Source organism: Xenopus laevis, chromosome 2L, assembly GCF_017654675.1.
Source record: "Xenopus laevis strain J_2021 chromosome 2L, Xenopus_laevis_v10.1, whole genome shotgun sequence".
In the NCBI taxonomy this organism is placed as follows: Eukaryota; Metazoa; Chordata; class Amphibia; order Anura; family Pipidae; genus Xenopus; species Xenopus laevis.
The window spans coordinates 41,451,311-41,467,485 of record NC_054373.1 but is presented as its reverse complement, the minus strand read 5'-3'; the positions used below and the strand labels follow the sequence as shown (position 1 = coordinate 41,467,485).

General features: G+C 37.9%; 1 protein-coding gene across 8 annotated transcripts in view; it reads right to left on the bottom strand.

Moving 5' to 3' along the window:
* Window positions 1-2,430: 2,430 nt before the first annotated feature.
* The window catches only part of cdkl5.L (cyclin dependent kinase like 5 L homeolog), a 185,524-nt gene continuing 171,779 nt past the window's right edge, over window positions 2,431-16,175 (bottom strand). For 4 of the 8 annotated variants that reach the window (XM_041581756.1, XM_018246175.2, XM_018246178.2 and 1 more), the window contains 3 exons: window positions 12,052-12,174; window positions 7,189-7,308; window positions 2,431-3,767 (listed from right to left, as the gene is read on the bottom strand). In XM_041581756.1, the coding sequence (XP_041437690.1) occupies window positions 3,375-3,767; window positions 7,189-7,308; window positions 12,052-12,174 (636 nt within the window). In that variant the 3' untranslated portion in view covers window positions 2,431-3,374. Of the gene's footprint in view, window positions 3,768-7,188; window positions 7,309-12,051; window positions 12,175-13,913; window positions 13,945-14,602; window positions 14,826-16,175 lie in introns of those variants that run through there. The other 4 variants (XM_018246180.2, XM_018246181.2, XR_005965302.1 and 1 more) reach the window with 3 other exon arrangements.

The following is a 16,175-nucleotide window of genomic DNA, read 5'->3' as shown; positions in this document are numbered from 1 at the left end:
TAATTAGCTTGTGTGATCTTGCCTTAACTACCATTACTTTTTTCCTAATGTTGCTCATGTGATGAACAAAACGTCTTTGAAGTACACAGGGGTTGGTAACATTTAGTATGATATAGAGAGTGATATTCTGAGACAGAACATCATTTGTTGTTATTTAGCTTTTTATTCAGCAGCTCTCCCGCTTGCAGGTTCAGCAATCAGGTTATTCCCCTAGCAACTATGCATTGATTTGAATAAGAGACTGGAATATGAATAGGAGAGGGCCTGAATAGAAAGATGAGAAATCAAACTAGCAATAACAATACATTTGTAGCCTTATAGGATATTTGTTTTAGATGGAGTCAGTGGGGGCATTTGAAAGCTGGAAAAAGTTAAAAGGTATATAATTAAAAAATGATAATCAATAAATAATAAGGACCAATTGAAAAGTTGCTTAGATATGGCCAATCTATAACATATGAAAAGTTAACTTAAAGGTGAACCACCCATTTAACTTTATACACTTGTATTACAGCAAGGAACCATATTAAAGGGTCTAAAGTTTGCCCATATCTAGTAACTCTAGCAACCAATCATATGTGTGTTTTCAGACATCTTCCCAGTAATTGCTACCTGCTCATCAGTTGCTATGCACTACTAAACAAGAAGCAATCTTTTATCACATTCATTAATAAGAATTCATTAATAAGATGCTGCAGATTCCTTGAAATGATTTTGTTGTGTTTGGGAGACATGACGAAGTCTGAATACTGTTTGAAAGGGAACATCTATATTGTGTCTTACTGAATCAGGCAATGTGCCTATACAAGTGTATATGTGATGTGCGTGATGACCCAAGACTCGTCGTGATCCATGGTTTGACCACCAGTTGGTCGGGTTCGGATTAAAATTTGGCCAACCATTGTGGGTTAGGGTTGGGTGTGGGTCAGACTGGGGAAGTACACTCCTCTACTGCTCCTGAAGTTTCCTTCGCTTTGAGTCTTTCCTGACCCGCACATCACTAGTATGTAGGTAAAGAACACAGTATAAAGTTCTGCAGTTCTATGCACTCTCTTAGCAGTCTTCTAAAAGACTTTCGCCAGAAATCCCATCCGCGGGGACATCGCCAATTTACTTACAGGTGTAGGGAACAATTCGCTAGAGAAAGAGACCATCTCTATTGCCAGGCGAATTTTCACTCAGGTGAACTATCTTTACTCCGCAAATACACTAAAGGGCGAATTTTACAGAATATTATCTCTTTCGCCAGAGTTTCCTTCGCCAGCTTAGACCAAGCGAACTGATAAGATGAAGCTGCATCCTCCTCAATCTTATGTCAGTGACATCATATCCTGTATGCCGAAAAGTCATACAAATTCTAAAAAAAAACGCTGGCGGGATTGCCTTCAAAAGTCCTAATTATTAAAAATTTTTGTGTTAACATTTTTTTTTCCAACCATTTGAGGGGCATCCCACATTTGTTTTAGGGTGGGCTCATGTCTAGGACATTAGATCTCTTTTGTCTTTATTTTGCTTCCTTGGACATTTGTAATAATAAGTGGCCTCTTCAAGCATTTCCACCAACATCTCATTCCTCTGAAGAAGCCAGTTGATTGGTCGAAACATGTAAGGCAGGAAGTGACATCACATCAGATTCACAGGAAGAGCCACAGGGGAGCTACATACGCCGGCAGGACCCTCCATAGAAGCTGCAATAGCCTGTGCAACACAGATGCTGATATGTGATTTTACTTCAAAACAAACGTGAGTGCAAACTTGTTTTTAAAGTATATTTTTAATAAATGGCGTTATACTATTTTGGATTTATGTCTTTCTATATTGGGATTAGTCGAAATGAGCTAAAAGGAGAGGACGGATCTGCTAATACTACAGGCAATATAACTTAATTTTGGCCACATGATGGATACAACTACTTGGATATAAAGGGATCTTTCTTTTGCATGTTTTCAACAGCAGTGAAAGATTTAAAGGGGAAGCACACCTCATAAAGAGATTTTTAAACAGCGGGTGCCTTCCAAATATCCAAACATACTGCACTATTTTGGTTTTCTGTTTTTCATTTCTCTGTTGCCATAGGCGCTGATCTATTTACAAATTTTGGATTTGTAAAATTTTTTGGATACAGCTGAGAGACTGTGTGAAGATGGGCAGGAGAAAGTTTCAAGACTTTTTCCTTGTCATTTTTTGTTTTTTATCTCTAATAAAGACGTCCATACGACCTATATGTACCCGCCCTATTCAAATTGACCTAAGCATAAGAGTACTAACGAAGGCAGAAATGAACGCTAGCAAAATTCGCCCTTTAGTGAATTTGCCCCATTGGCTTTTAGTAGTATATATATATATATATATATAATACTAATAATTCTTAACTGTATTTGCTCTTATAACTGAGCCAGATGCACTCCATCGCAGTCACACTGACATCCATAGTTTTACTACTCCCCTTTATTAGAAGTATAATACTGCACAAATGTATAAAAATATGGCAGAAGTGTCATAACAATACTTTTTTTTCCCTAAATGTTCATAATTATAAAAATGACAGTTATTTAACATATTCACATGTTACACACACCCATGTGTGAGTGTGTAAGCATATATATCATATATATAGAGAGAGAGATCTATATAATATTGAATATAATACTCTTAATGCAATGTATAAATGTTATATTGTAAGATTTTATATAAACTACTTTTAGCTGTGGTACGGCTTCACAATGTTCGGAACAGCTCAAAATAACTTGACATTGTAACAATGATATGAATTTATGGAAATAATTCATCATAAATAAATATTACAAAAAATATCAAATATGGAAGTTTTTTTTTTTCCTAGAAAAAAACCCCCAGACAGGGATAAACTTGTATCATACAAAGTCCACTTTTTAGTACTTCGGCAATGTGAATGGACAGGTGTCGGCATTTATGTTCACACTCAGGAATATGATCAAGGCTAAGGTTCTTTGTTGTCCACCTTTAGGTGCTCTATGTAAATCAGATTTAAACTTTAAAGAGTAATATTGTTGATCGCGTGGCTCTACAGACTCAATTTACGAAAGTTTGTCAGGACAGCCCCCGTTTATGCTGCCTTGACACAACCATATTATTTTTATCCTAAAAAAAACGGCCTCTCTGCACGGGTATCAACCAGAAGAAAATGTTTTAACCTTATAGAGGGACCAATAGTTTAGCAGTATCTTCTGTTAATGCCACAAGGAATATTGATAGGAGATAACCTAAGAATTAATAGAAGTAGTTGGGGTGGTTTGCTGCATATTGCACATATCAATAGCTATAAGTACTTGATTACATTTTAGTTTGAAGCCTCTTCTCCAAATCAACCTTAACTTTCATGTATACCGTAGCAACTAAAGAGCTGTCTCTTTTAAGTCATTCAGGTTTGGCAATCGTGTTCTTTTTGTCCGGTTAAAAGGGAGCCCGTTTTGTCCAGTCTTTGAAGCTAGCGGGTCAGGAAAAGGAGCTCCTTCTTTGGTCCCTCTGTTTAAGGGTGAAACGTGCCAAACGGGTTCCGCTTGCCCAGGGATTTGAAGACCTTGTCTGCTTTTTGGCTGCGGATCCTGCCGATGGATGACTCCTCCACTACTTGAAGTTTGACCCACAGGATGAATCCTAGCTTCAGGGAAGGATGGGGTTTTAGGGGGCTGATTTGGTAAAGGCTGAAAACGAGGATCTGGCGGCATTGGGTGGTTTGAAGAGGACGATGGATGCAGAAGCTTCCAAAGAGATTTTAGTGGTTGACTCTATAAAGAAGGAAAAATAATGAAAAAAAACGAAATTCACACTGGAAAAATATAATCAAAAAATTTGAATTTTTTTTTTTTTTTTTTACAGATTATGTCAGCTATCTGATATTCTCAGTAAGGGACTGAATTACTAAAATTCGGATTTATATTTTTTTACTAATCATATTTTTTTTCTAAAAATCTATTTTTTTTATTTCTCTAAAAATCTGAGATTTATTAAGGGGCCCATTTACTTAGTTCGAGTGAAGGAATAGAGGAAAAAAAGTATGAATTTCGAATGGTCGAATAAGGCTACTTCGACTACGACCTTCGAATGGAACGATTCGAACTAAAAATCGTTCGACTATTCGACCATTCTATAGTCGAAGTACTGTCTCTTTAAAAATTTCTTCGACCCCCTAATTCGCCACCTAAAACCTACCAAGGCCAATGTTAGCCGATAGGCTTCCTAACAATTTACTGATCGAAGGAATATCCTTCGATCGATGAATTAAAATCCTTCAAATCGTTCGATTCTAAGGATTTAATCGTTCGATCAAACGATTATTCCTTCGATCATTCGATCATAGGAATAGCGCAAAATCATTTGACTTCGATATTCGAAGTCGAAGGATTTTACTTTGACGGTCGAATATCGAGGGTTAATTAACCCTTGATATTCGACCCTAGGGACATGTGCCCCTAAGTGTAAAAGACTTTTAGAGGTTTTCAGATTTTCTTTTCACTAGTCATTCCCAAAAATGTTTTTTAATTTTTACAGGTTTTAGAGGTTTTTTGTATTTTTTAGCACATCGTTCAGTATTTTTTTCTGTTCATTCTTTTTATATTCAGATTTTTCAATAACGTTCATGGCATTCGTGATTTTAGAAAAAAAGAGTTTACTTGTGGTTTTAAAAACCTTTATAAACATTAAAGTTTGATCATTAAACGAGAAGTAAAGTCTAAAATAGAATAAGGCTAGAAATGCTGTATTTTGTATACTAAACAGAAACCTGAACTTACTGTACCACAAGCTTAATGAAACAAATGATTTATGCTTTCAAAGTTGGCCACAGGGGGTCACCATCTTTTAACTTTGTAAAACATCTTTGCAAGACTAAGACTGTGCACATGCTCAGTGTGGTCTGGGCTGCTTAGGGGTCATCATAAAATATCAAAACAGCACAAGTCACATAATATCTGCCAGAAGCCGATACAGCAAGATTAATAATCAGAATATGCAGACAGCACTGGGTCCTGTGTTGTCATGTGATCTAATGTGGATTTTTATAGTTTTTGTATTGTTTAGTACAAACTTTCTCCAGCTCTGCAGGACCAGTGGCTGCAGCAAAATAATCCTACAAATAGAATCCCAGTTTATCTGTTTAAATCTGGCTCCATGATCTTTGTCCCTGCAGCTGGAAACAGTAAAGGGGATGTAAAGGCAAAAATAAAATCCAATACAAATCTCTACACAGTCGCTGACTGCTCTACAGGGAAACAAACAAAGCTGCTTGAATTCTGCATGGCTGGAAAGTAAGGCAGGGGATCCCCCTGCTGTTCATGCGTATGATTGTTTCCCTGCTCAGCAGTTAGGGACCATCTGACAATTCCTATCCACAGCAGTAAATGAAGGGAGAATTTCACTGCATACAGTCAGGTTTCTTATAAAAATGGTACACATTTTTTTAATTAAAGTATATTGGAGATAGGTTTCTTTTTCCTTAAAGAAAGTAAAAATGGGATTTAATTTTTTTTGCCTTTACATCCCCTTTAATTTTTCTTTGTGATCAAGGACCGCGTCGGCTACTTGATGCCGTTCTTGTCCTGTTGGCCAATATCGTCCAGCCTTTCGTGGGCATATCGGGTTAAGATCCGCTTGTTTGCCAAACGAGAGGATATTTAAGTGTATAAAAAGACAGGTCTGTTAATTAGCTGCCTTCTCTTACATTGTATCAACAGCCTGAGCCACCAGGGCAGAGAATAGACAGGGACGGACACTGTTTTTAATAGCAATACATATACAAATAACTTAAAAAACATAGAAAGTTTCTAATGAATGTATATTACAAAGTTGTTTAGAATTATGTTTTCTTTTATTAGGCAAACACTTTCTTTTTGGGTTGACATTCCCTTTAATAAATGTGCCTCGCCGAGACTTTGATCTAATACTTAATTTTTTTAATGAGTGATGAGTACATTTCAGATTGTTGCCATTGTTATTGTAGTTGGCTACCAGGAATTATTTAAAGCTGTGCTTGAGAAATGTGCTTCCTCCCATTACAGGTGTACAGTAAGCAGTTATCAAGCCAATGACCAGTGTAAGTCATTAGTATTGGAATATTTGAAAACTGTCTTCAGCCTTTTAATTAAAAAAAAAAAAAATTAGCAAGGAGGTCTTATTTAATGGCACACGCATGGCAGATTTGACTTTAACATTTCTTACACTAGCTGGTACTTTTGAAGCATATTAATTTATTCAGAAAGAGTGTTCAATTGCTCTGAGACGAGTAAATCGTGATTAAGTAAAAACTTTCCCAAACTGTTCAGGAGAGCTCCATGTTTTTATATCCCAATAATAAAGTAGGTATGGAGTGATATATATACATCTTTCCAAAGCCTTTGGTGCACCGTCATCCCTCCTACCCAACGAATAACTATATGTTGTGTAGGACATCTATTAATTTCATGAAACTTGCAAAATTCTAAATCTCAAAATTCAGGTTCCTTAAAATTTTAATATAGTATCTGGCACATATTATGGCACAGAAGTGGTAATTTTATTATTGAAGCTGTTGGGGGGTGCACCTCACCTTTGCTGATACATCCCATTGCTATGTGCTTTGGCTACACTATGCTGCTAGTAGAGCTGCATTTTTTAAAATGCCATGTGATGGAAGATGAAAGTAGGTATCTTCTGTATCTGGGATAGAACGTTATCCATTTGCTCTACCATTTTTTTTAAAAAGTCCACGCAAGGTGGCCCTTCTGAACTGCTACTCATTAAGGCCCAGTAGAAATTCAGTTAATGCTATCATTTTGAATTAAAAATGTTGAAAACAAGAATGTAATTTTTAAAAAAAATACACCGATTTTTGTACACTTTAACTGAAAAAAGAAAATATGTCCCTTCTTTTGAAATGAGTCACAGTGCTGTTAGGACACAAATAGGTAACACAATGGCATATTCATTTCATTAATCCCAAGAAATAGCAGTTCTTTAAATTTAGTGTTTTTATTGTAATAAGCTACAGTACAGGGGAATCGACAGGTTTCATCTGATTTCAAACCATACAAAAAAAATCCCTGAAAAGAATTAGTTGAATAAAAAAATATTTAGGCTGGGGGTGGCACCCCAAATAACCCCAGCCTCCATCAATCACACAATTCCTTAAAACCAGGGCACCTAAAACAATCAATGTTAAGGTTTGATACTCACATGGGAATGTATTTCCGCCATCTTGTCTGGGCGCCATTCTTTTTGCCGACTACTTTTGTGACTTGAAGTGTGCACACCTTTCTGAACAGGGAGATGATCTTGGCCGTCAGAACTAGGCATCTGATAAACAGTAACCAGTAAAAAGATCAGTATAATTATGCTGGAGAGGGAAGCAGTCACTTTGTGGATCAGTGCAAGTTACAGGCAGCACATGTAGTTTTTCTGTAGCAGTTAAATCAGCAAAGGCTATTTATTATATACTGTATATCTCATAGGTCCAGATTCAATCCAGTGAGAAAATAGGTTTTATCACATGAAATCTCATGGACGAGATTCAATTTGAAATGCAAATCAATACAGATAAACGTATCTCACTATTTATCACGTGAAAATTCTATTGTAGAGAGAAGTTTTTTTATTTTTCAGTTCCTGCCTTGGAGGCAAGATTTGGTTGCATAAAAACCAGGTTTAGTGCCAAAAAGAGCCTCAATAGGCTAGCATTCTATATAGAGGCTACCAAATAGCCAATCACAGCCCTTAATTGGCACCCCAGGAACATTTTTCAAGCTTGTGTTGCTCCCCTACTCTTTTTACATTTCAATGTGGCTCAGGGGTAAAAAAAAGGTTGGGGACCACTGCTCTAGCCTGTCCCATTACTGACCAGTGCTTGGTACAGTCATGCTGGAGCCAGGCCCAGGCTCCTAGATAAGAAGCTGAGTGCAGTGACTACAAGTGAAGCCCAATAAGGGCTGTGTGTAGTCACATGCCAGATGACACCAGTCTGAGTGGTTTTGTGGAAACAATGGGCTGCTGGAAAAGGCAATGAAATCAGTCTGGGGGTCTCTTGTTTTAATGGGCTGGCTGCTGGGAAAGGTGGTGAGACCAGTCTGGGGGTTTTCTGTTGGAAAACAATAGGCTGAGGGGTGGTACTAGGATAACAAGGGTACTTAGAGGGATAGTAAACAGAGGCATCATTAAAATCCCTCCCTCCCTAAGTTTTTTTCTAGGATTGACAAGCCAGTACAAGTATTAAAACTGAGAATATGTGGAGAGTAGCGGCAATGCTGGTCCTATGTGGGGGTTGGCAGGCCCTGGAACTTTGTGGGGTCAACTACAGGGAATCCACCTGGCACTGATCCTGCTTTCTGGCCTTGTGGGTAAACCAGGCAAAGCCCATTCTAATGGCAACCACTGAGGTGCTCACTGGTACTGGGTTTGCTTTTGGGTCAAGGAGTACACATACAGGAGAAGCCCTTAAATGTCTACTATGGTAACTGGTGGTGGGCCTGGCCATTTGCAACTGTGCAAAGTATGTTGTCCCTGAAACAGGAATGCCGACCTATTTCGCAATGGTGCAACGGCAATGTGGGCCCAATGTGGTGCTTGGCAGGCCCTAGAACTGTGTTCGGCAACCACTGGGAATGCACCTCGCACTGAATTTTGCTTTAGGGTCTTGGGGGTAAACCAGGTGAAACCCATTTTAATGGCAACCACTGAGGGGCTCACTGGCACTGGTTTTTGCCAGTATTTTGATTACTGTCTTATGGCATTTGGTCATTTGGTTTTAACTTTAAGTCAAAGGTGGCAGATTACACACTACAGACCTTATATAGGGAAAGAGCTGTACTCACAGGTCATTAGTTGTGTAAGTTATCTATGGGCTAGGACAGGGGTACCTGTGAGCCACATTCAAATGTAAAAAGAGTTGGGGAGCAACACAAGCATGGAAATGTTCCTGGGTGCCAAATAAGGGCTGTGATTGGCTATTTGGTAGGCTGGCAGCCTACAGGAGTTTCCCATTGACAGTAGACCATTTATACAACCAAAACTTGCCTCTGAACAAGGAATTCAAAAATAAGCCCCTGCTTTGAGGCCACTGGGAGCAACATCCAAGGGGTTGGGGAGCAACATGTTGCTTATGAGCCACTGGTTGGAGATAATTGAGCTAGGAGGTGGTGAAGCAGCTCAAATTTACAGAAAAACCAGAGGAGAGTTTAAACTACACTGAAGCAATTACAAAGTTAAAATTATTCCTATTTAACTCTATCTTTGCAGACATTTTATTTTTACATGATTCACAATATTATCTTTTTTTGATTAAATTCTCATAGTTACATGGAAGGAAAAATATGGAAGCCAGGCAATCTTTTTTTTTAAATTTCCTTGACATGGTTGAAAATATACAGTATGTGTACTAGAAATGAAACTGTATACATTCCTCCTTCTTTTAATAGCACTGTCTTGGGTAAATTATTTGCAGTGCAAACAGAGGAGTCTGAAGGTGCTGCGAGTGAACTGGAGCACAGAGGTGATTTATTTGTGGATGCCGCACTTCTGTCCTGTTCTTCCGCTGTTCATATCTATTAATATATCTACTAGGCTCCCAGGTGAATTCTGTGTCAGGAATGGAAGCATTGTAACAGCTCAGATTGGCTTTGCCAGTTCAGCCCCAAGAGATTGTGCCGGCCTGAAATAACTGACATATAAAGACTTCAGGAGTCAAGGTAATTTAGAGAAAAAAATGTAAAAGATAATTGGGCCGGCGGAATAACAAATTCTCCACCAATCCTTCTGACTGCCCAATGGTTGTGTCAAGACTGCTACTCCCAAAATTCCCACTTCCTATGTGCAGAATACTGAACATGATTCTGTGATTTGTAGTTTGAATTATTAATAAATGAAACTCTAAGTGATGCCGCTCTTCGGCCTATGCTTTGATCATCACTTGGAGGTAAAGTGACAGTGGATAAGGGTTAAGTCAACACAGTACAGAGATAATTGTCTATTGCTTTATTAGCTGCCTGGGACCTTGAGCTAGTCATGGAATCTGTATGTGCATATTGGAAATATTGGGCAGGGATATACAATGCATGAACATATAGGCGTACAGCACTATGAGATTTAGGGATTATTTACTAAACCTCAAATTTATCTGGTCAAGGCTTTTGGGGCAAAAACTAGAATTTTTTGTGAAAAAAAAAAAAACCTTGAAATTTTTCAAGATTTTTTTAAACTCCGATGCTGCAAAAAGCCTGAATCGGAAATCCCACCATCTCAGACCTGTCGAGGTTGTGTATAAGTCAATGGGAGATGTCCCTATCCCAACTGGAAGATATCGTGGTTTGCGGTGGGTTTAGCTTGATAATCCAATAAACTCGTGGGTTTTCGGGGAAAAAACACAAAAAAATTGAGCGATTTGGGAGAAAAGTCAGAAAAAATATTATGATTCAGGTTTTTGGTCGATTTTATCAAGTTTTTTTACTGGTCTGATTTATTCGAGTTATTTTATTAATAAAGAAGACAAAACAGGCATGAGAGTTGGGTTGAGCATTTTTTTTATTAAATTATGAGATAAATTCGGATTTTAGTAAATAACCCCTTAAGAGTGTGATTTCTGCAGACATAGAGTAAGCCTATAGATGCACACACATCTATATACATCTTGTCTTGTACTGCTGATTTATATTTCCATATATTATAAGAAAGTAAGACTATTCTCCTGAGAGAGGCAGGAGTATTTATAGCCAAGGATTTAACTGCATCAGAAAGACTCGATGAATACATTCACAAAAGAATGCCCTTATTATTCATCCATGTGCTGCGGCCACCTTCAGGAAGAAGAGATGATCATGCAGGGGTGGCCCCTTACTGAAGCATTGCATGCAGTTAGTTCTGCTGCTGAAAGGAAAGGAATCCAAGTGATTATAATGAAGCAGTGCAATGATAACATTGAGCCTTTTGTAGGATAGGATAGAATTATCGATAGAAACGAAACACCTGACATTGTTCTACCTATATCCAAATTAGTTGTCCTCTCCAAATTGCTACCTGCGCCCGCCTACCGGCTTCTTTTTTAGACCTGCGCCACTCCACCGATGATGTCACAAAAGGGGCAGGGTGAGCAGGAGCGCGGTTATAAAGCCGGAAGACAGAAGTCGGAAGCTGGCAGTTGAAGGTGGACAGCAGGAGAAGAGCTCAACCCTCACCCGCCCGCCACCCGCTAAGAGGAGAGCGAGGTTGGCCCAAGCCTGCGGGTCCCGTGGGTATCGGGCCAGACCACACATCACTACCAACCTAGACTTGATCTCCCCTTATCTACTTTGTTTTTATTTCTATAGACACATTTTACATACATTGTTTATGATTCACATTAGTCCCTGCCCCAGTGAAGCTTACAATCAAAGGTCCATTTTACACAAGCAAAAGGGTAAATTTTATCAAGAGCCAATTAGCCTGCATGGATATTTCGGACATACAAACTTCTAATAGATAGTGCCTAGGCTGAGCTCAAACGCGGACCCCCAATGTTACAAGGCAGAAGTGCTACCCACTGAGCTACCTTGCAGCCTAATCCTGAGAAAGCAAACCATGCAGTTTAATAGACGTATACATTTCAGGTTTGGAAAATGACAAATATTCCAAAGTTATTGAAACAGTCATTCTAACCAATCAAATGTTTGCTTTTACTATTCCTACTGCTCTAGGCCCACAACATGTTAATGTTCTGAGATAGCAGTTGTCAGAGCATAGTGTTTTTGGCTATGCAGATAGCTATTCATAATGCCATTTTTAGTGCAGCATTTTAAGGTTGAAGTGGGTGTTTTTGTGAAGATGAGAGGGAAGTTCATTGTCTGTGGAAAGCAGCAGAGCAGATTTGAACAGCAAACTGTGTCCAAGAGTGCGAAGCGAGTGAGTTGGCTTTTCTTTCGCTTATTTCATAATATGTGATATTTGCAGATGTATGTTAGATTTATCAAACTAGTGATAGAGAAGGAAAGCGCTGCCAGAGTTAAAGACCATGCGGTTCCCTTCATGGCAAAAAAAAAAAGAGCTTTCAGTTGCCCACTTAGATAAATGAAATACCATTGGAGGACTGACTACAGGCAGCTTTTTCAGAGAAGAGCTGCGCTTTAAATGGTTCTTTGAACTAAACAGCGGGAAGAGGCTTTTCTTGAGTCTCGGTTTCTCAGAGTCATTGGAGTCTGTCTGCAATATAAGATACAAATAAACTAATTGTACAGTTACAGTGTCATAGGGTAGAGACAGTCAGGGACTGCTGACTTGCAGATACAAACCACTTATAATACAGATATCTATCTATCTATCTATATCTCTATATATCTCTAAATCAATCTATCATCTATCTATCTATCAAGCCATCCATCTATCTATCTATCTATCTATCTATCTATCTATCAATCAATCTATCTATCATCTATCTATCTATCTATCTATCTATCTATCTATCTATCTATCTCTATATATTTCTAAATCAATCCATCTAGCATCTATCCATCTATCTATCTATCTATCTATCTATCTATCTATCTATCTATCTATCTATCTATCTCTCTATCTCTCTATCTATCTATCTATCTATCTATCTATCTATCTACCTATCAATCACTTTCTATCTATCTGTCTAGCTATCTAGCAATCACAGATGTCTAAATCGAGGCCCTTTAGTTCATCAAGGACTTGATGTACAAGGTCTTGAACAAATAACTATAGGGCCTCAGGTTGGACATTACTGTGTATATTGAAGTCTTTATACAAAGATAATTATAAAGCAGCATCATATCTATCACCCCAGAAGAGCAGAGTATACAGGCATGAGCTAAAAACATAAAAAATGAACATTAATTTATGCATTAAAAGGAATAACAAGTAATTATAAAATAAAAACAGATGGACTGTCAGACAGGACTGCATTAAATAAAGCACGAATAAACCCAAATTTTAAGTTATCCCGAATTTAGCATTTTCTATTTGTGGTCCCACCAATTTATAATGCATTTCAACGGGTGTATTTCCCTGATAAGTAATGTTTTCCTGGATTTTACATCATAATTTGGTCCTGATGTACCCAAAAACAGTTTTTTCCCCTCTTTGAATTTTATTATTTGTGAAATAAAGAGGTTTAAAATACTAACCAGATGTATATTTTGCCATGGTTCTGCCTGTAAATAGTCAATTCCAATTAGTCTGCCCCTTTTACAGTCCTGCACCAATCACTTCTTTAGTTCAAAATGTTTTTATTGTTTTCCACGTTAAACAAGCAGAATCACTTCTTTAGGTTGTGTATGAGAGTTTCGCACATGCCCCCCCATAGTGTAACATTAACACTGCAATGCTCGACCCTTGTTATTAATACAGTAAATATTGCATCTCAAAGTAAAACTGACTCCTGTGCTTATATCCTTTCACTACTTGAAGAAAAAGTTACTTTAACACATTTCCCTGATTTAACATCTTCCCGGATTTTAAAAAGTAAAATGGGGGTTATAGTAACTGTAATAGTAACTGTAAGTACTGAACTATAGAGCGTTTTCTATGCAGGTCTGTGCTTTTCTTCCGAGCTGTTGGATACTCAGAAACCCATTGCAACATCCACGTAGTGAGCACCAGGGCAGCCTTAGAGTTAACGATCCTTGTGCAAAATAATTCATACAATTTGGAATAACGGAAAATATTCCAATGCTTACTCACAGGCTGGTGTTTATATATTAGTATTTATAAAATTAGTATTTAGTTACATTGGACTATTTTTTCTGTCTTTCTCCAGCATGAAGCTTAAAATAATTTCTGGTTGCCAGGGTCCGTGACCCCAAAACTTAAAACAAAGGCTAATCACAATGCTAGTTTTGTATTGTTTATGCATTATGCATTCTCTTTCTATTAAGGCAAGCCCTATTCATATTGCCATCGGTTATCAAAACCCCTACCTGTTTGTTTGTGTAGGTGGGACAATAATACCTAAATAACGTATTCAATTCCATGATGGAAAGGGGTGGAGGTACATGAAAAACAACAAAAATACACACATTATAATTAATATCTATCAATTATAATTATAGTCTCAGCCATACGAAAAAGTAAATATCTCCCTGCCTATAGATGACGGTTAAAGAAATAAATAAATGAATGAGTCAGGCACTCACACCACTCCCATATGAGGCAGCCACACAGATTAAACACACAAAACCCTTGATGTGTAAAAGAAGATGTTTGTAATGAGTTCCAATAGGTTTCCAGTGAAGGATAGAATTGACTCTGTTTATTTGTGGCACTCCCCTCTGTGATATATATATATATATTCGTCCTCGGACTGGAGCACTACAAACAGAGGCCAACTGCCTGGGTGCAGGTTTAAGAAAAATGTGTACAAGGATTGGAAAAACCGCACACACAGGACTTGTATTGAATGAAAGAAAGCAAAATTTTATTGCGACGTTTCGGCTCTGATCCTATGGCCTTCCTCAGCTGAGGAAGGCTCTAGTATCAGAGCCGAAACGTCGCAATAAAATTTTGCTTTCTTTCATTCAATACAAGTCCTGTGTGTGCGGTTTTTCCAATCCTTTATATATATATATATATATATATATATATATATATATATATATATACGACAAAAAAGCTGAAGCACACCAGGATTTTCTTCAAGAAATGTAAAACTGTTTATTCCATCAACGTTTCGGCTCTCGAGTGGAGCCTTTATCAAGATAAAGATTACAACAAAGTGAAAACTATTTAAAGACTCACCCAGCTCACTCCCACCTCCCAGTGACGCCCCCTTTCAGGTGTGAGGGATAATTAGAAAATTCATTAGTGTGACTGGTTCTTCCAATAGATACATTCTGTAGAAGCAAATACATATAAAACACAGAATGTGAAATACAGTGTATAACGTGCTATATATAAATATTAAACATCAAAATAGAATTTATATATAAAAAACACTTAAAAATCCACAAAAAGGATTACCAGTATCAAAACCTAAAAACAAACTGTTTGCAGAGATCGCTATATTATACTTGACAATCATTTTACAGAATCTACCCCTTTTATCTTTTATCCAAAAAAGGAGAAAAAGAGCAATATTCATTGAGACCGCGAGGGGCCACGGTGTCCAAAGTTTTAATCCAATAAACTTCTTTTTGCAAAAGTAACCGGTCCCAGTCACCCCCCCTATTAGGTTCAGGTACCAAGTCAATCCCCATGAATCTCAAAGTGGGTAACCCATGTCCCTTTGCTAAAAAATGTTTGGGTAGTGGTAAATCCGATTTTCCCGATTCAAGTGCCCGTTTAATTGAAGATCTATGATTGCCCATTCTCTCCCGTAGATTGTTTTGAGTTTTCCCAACATATGTTAACCCACACGGACAAGTTATAATATAGATGACATGTGTTGTCGTGCAGGTAATACGATGTTTGATGGGTATTTCTTTCCCAGAATGGGGGTGTCTAAAAGAATTACCTGTCGTCATCTGTCTACAAGTAATGCACCCCGCACATTTAAAACACCCTTTCTTAAGTTTACTTGAGATGGCACTGCATGTATCATAACATTGAACAGGATCTGTTTTCATCAGTAAACTTCTCAGATTAGGGCCCCTTTTGAATCCCCATAGTGGTTTTTCCTTCACTTTATGGGCCAAACTTTTATCGCTTAATATGATGGGCCAGTGATTGTCTACAATATTTCTAATTGCTGGGGAACCTGTGGTATAAGTAGATGTTACAATGAAGCGGTTTCCTTCATTAGGTGTCTTCTTGCCCTGTCTCGCCCTCTCTTGTGCTATGTGTGCTCGTGCCTTAGTCAAGGCAGCCGATAAAGTATTCTGGTCATAGCCCCTTTGTACAAACCGGTCAAAAGTTTCTTGTAATTGTAACTCACAAATATCTTGTTCAGAATTGTTCCGCATAGTGCGTAAAAATTGAGAGAAGGGAACTGCATTTTTGGAACTTGGGGGATGAAAACTTGTGGCGTACAATAAAGTGTTCCTATCTGTGGGTTTACGATATAATTTGTACCCCAAGCTATTATCCCTTCTAAAAATTTCCACATCTAAAAATTGAATTTGTTGCGGATGTATTGTAGCAGTAAACCTAACTGGACTATCCAGCTTGTTAAGGTCTTCGACCATCGCATTCAATGTTGCTTCGCTGCCTCGCCATACAATTAAAATATCGTCAATATAACGTAA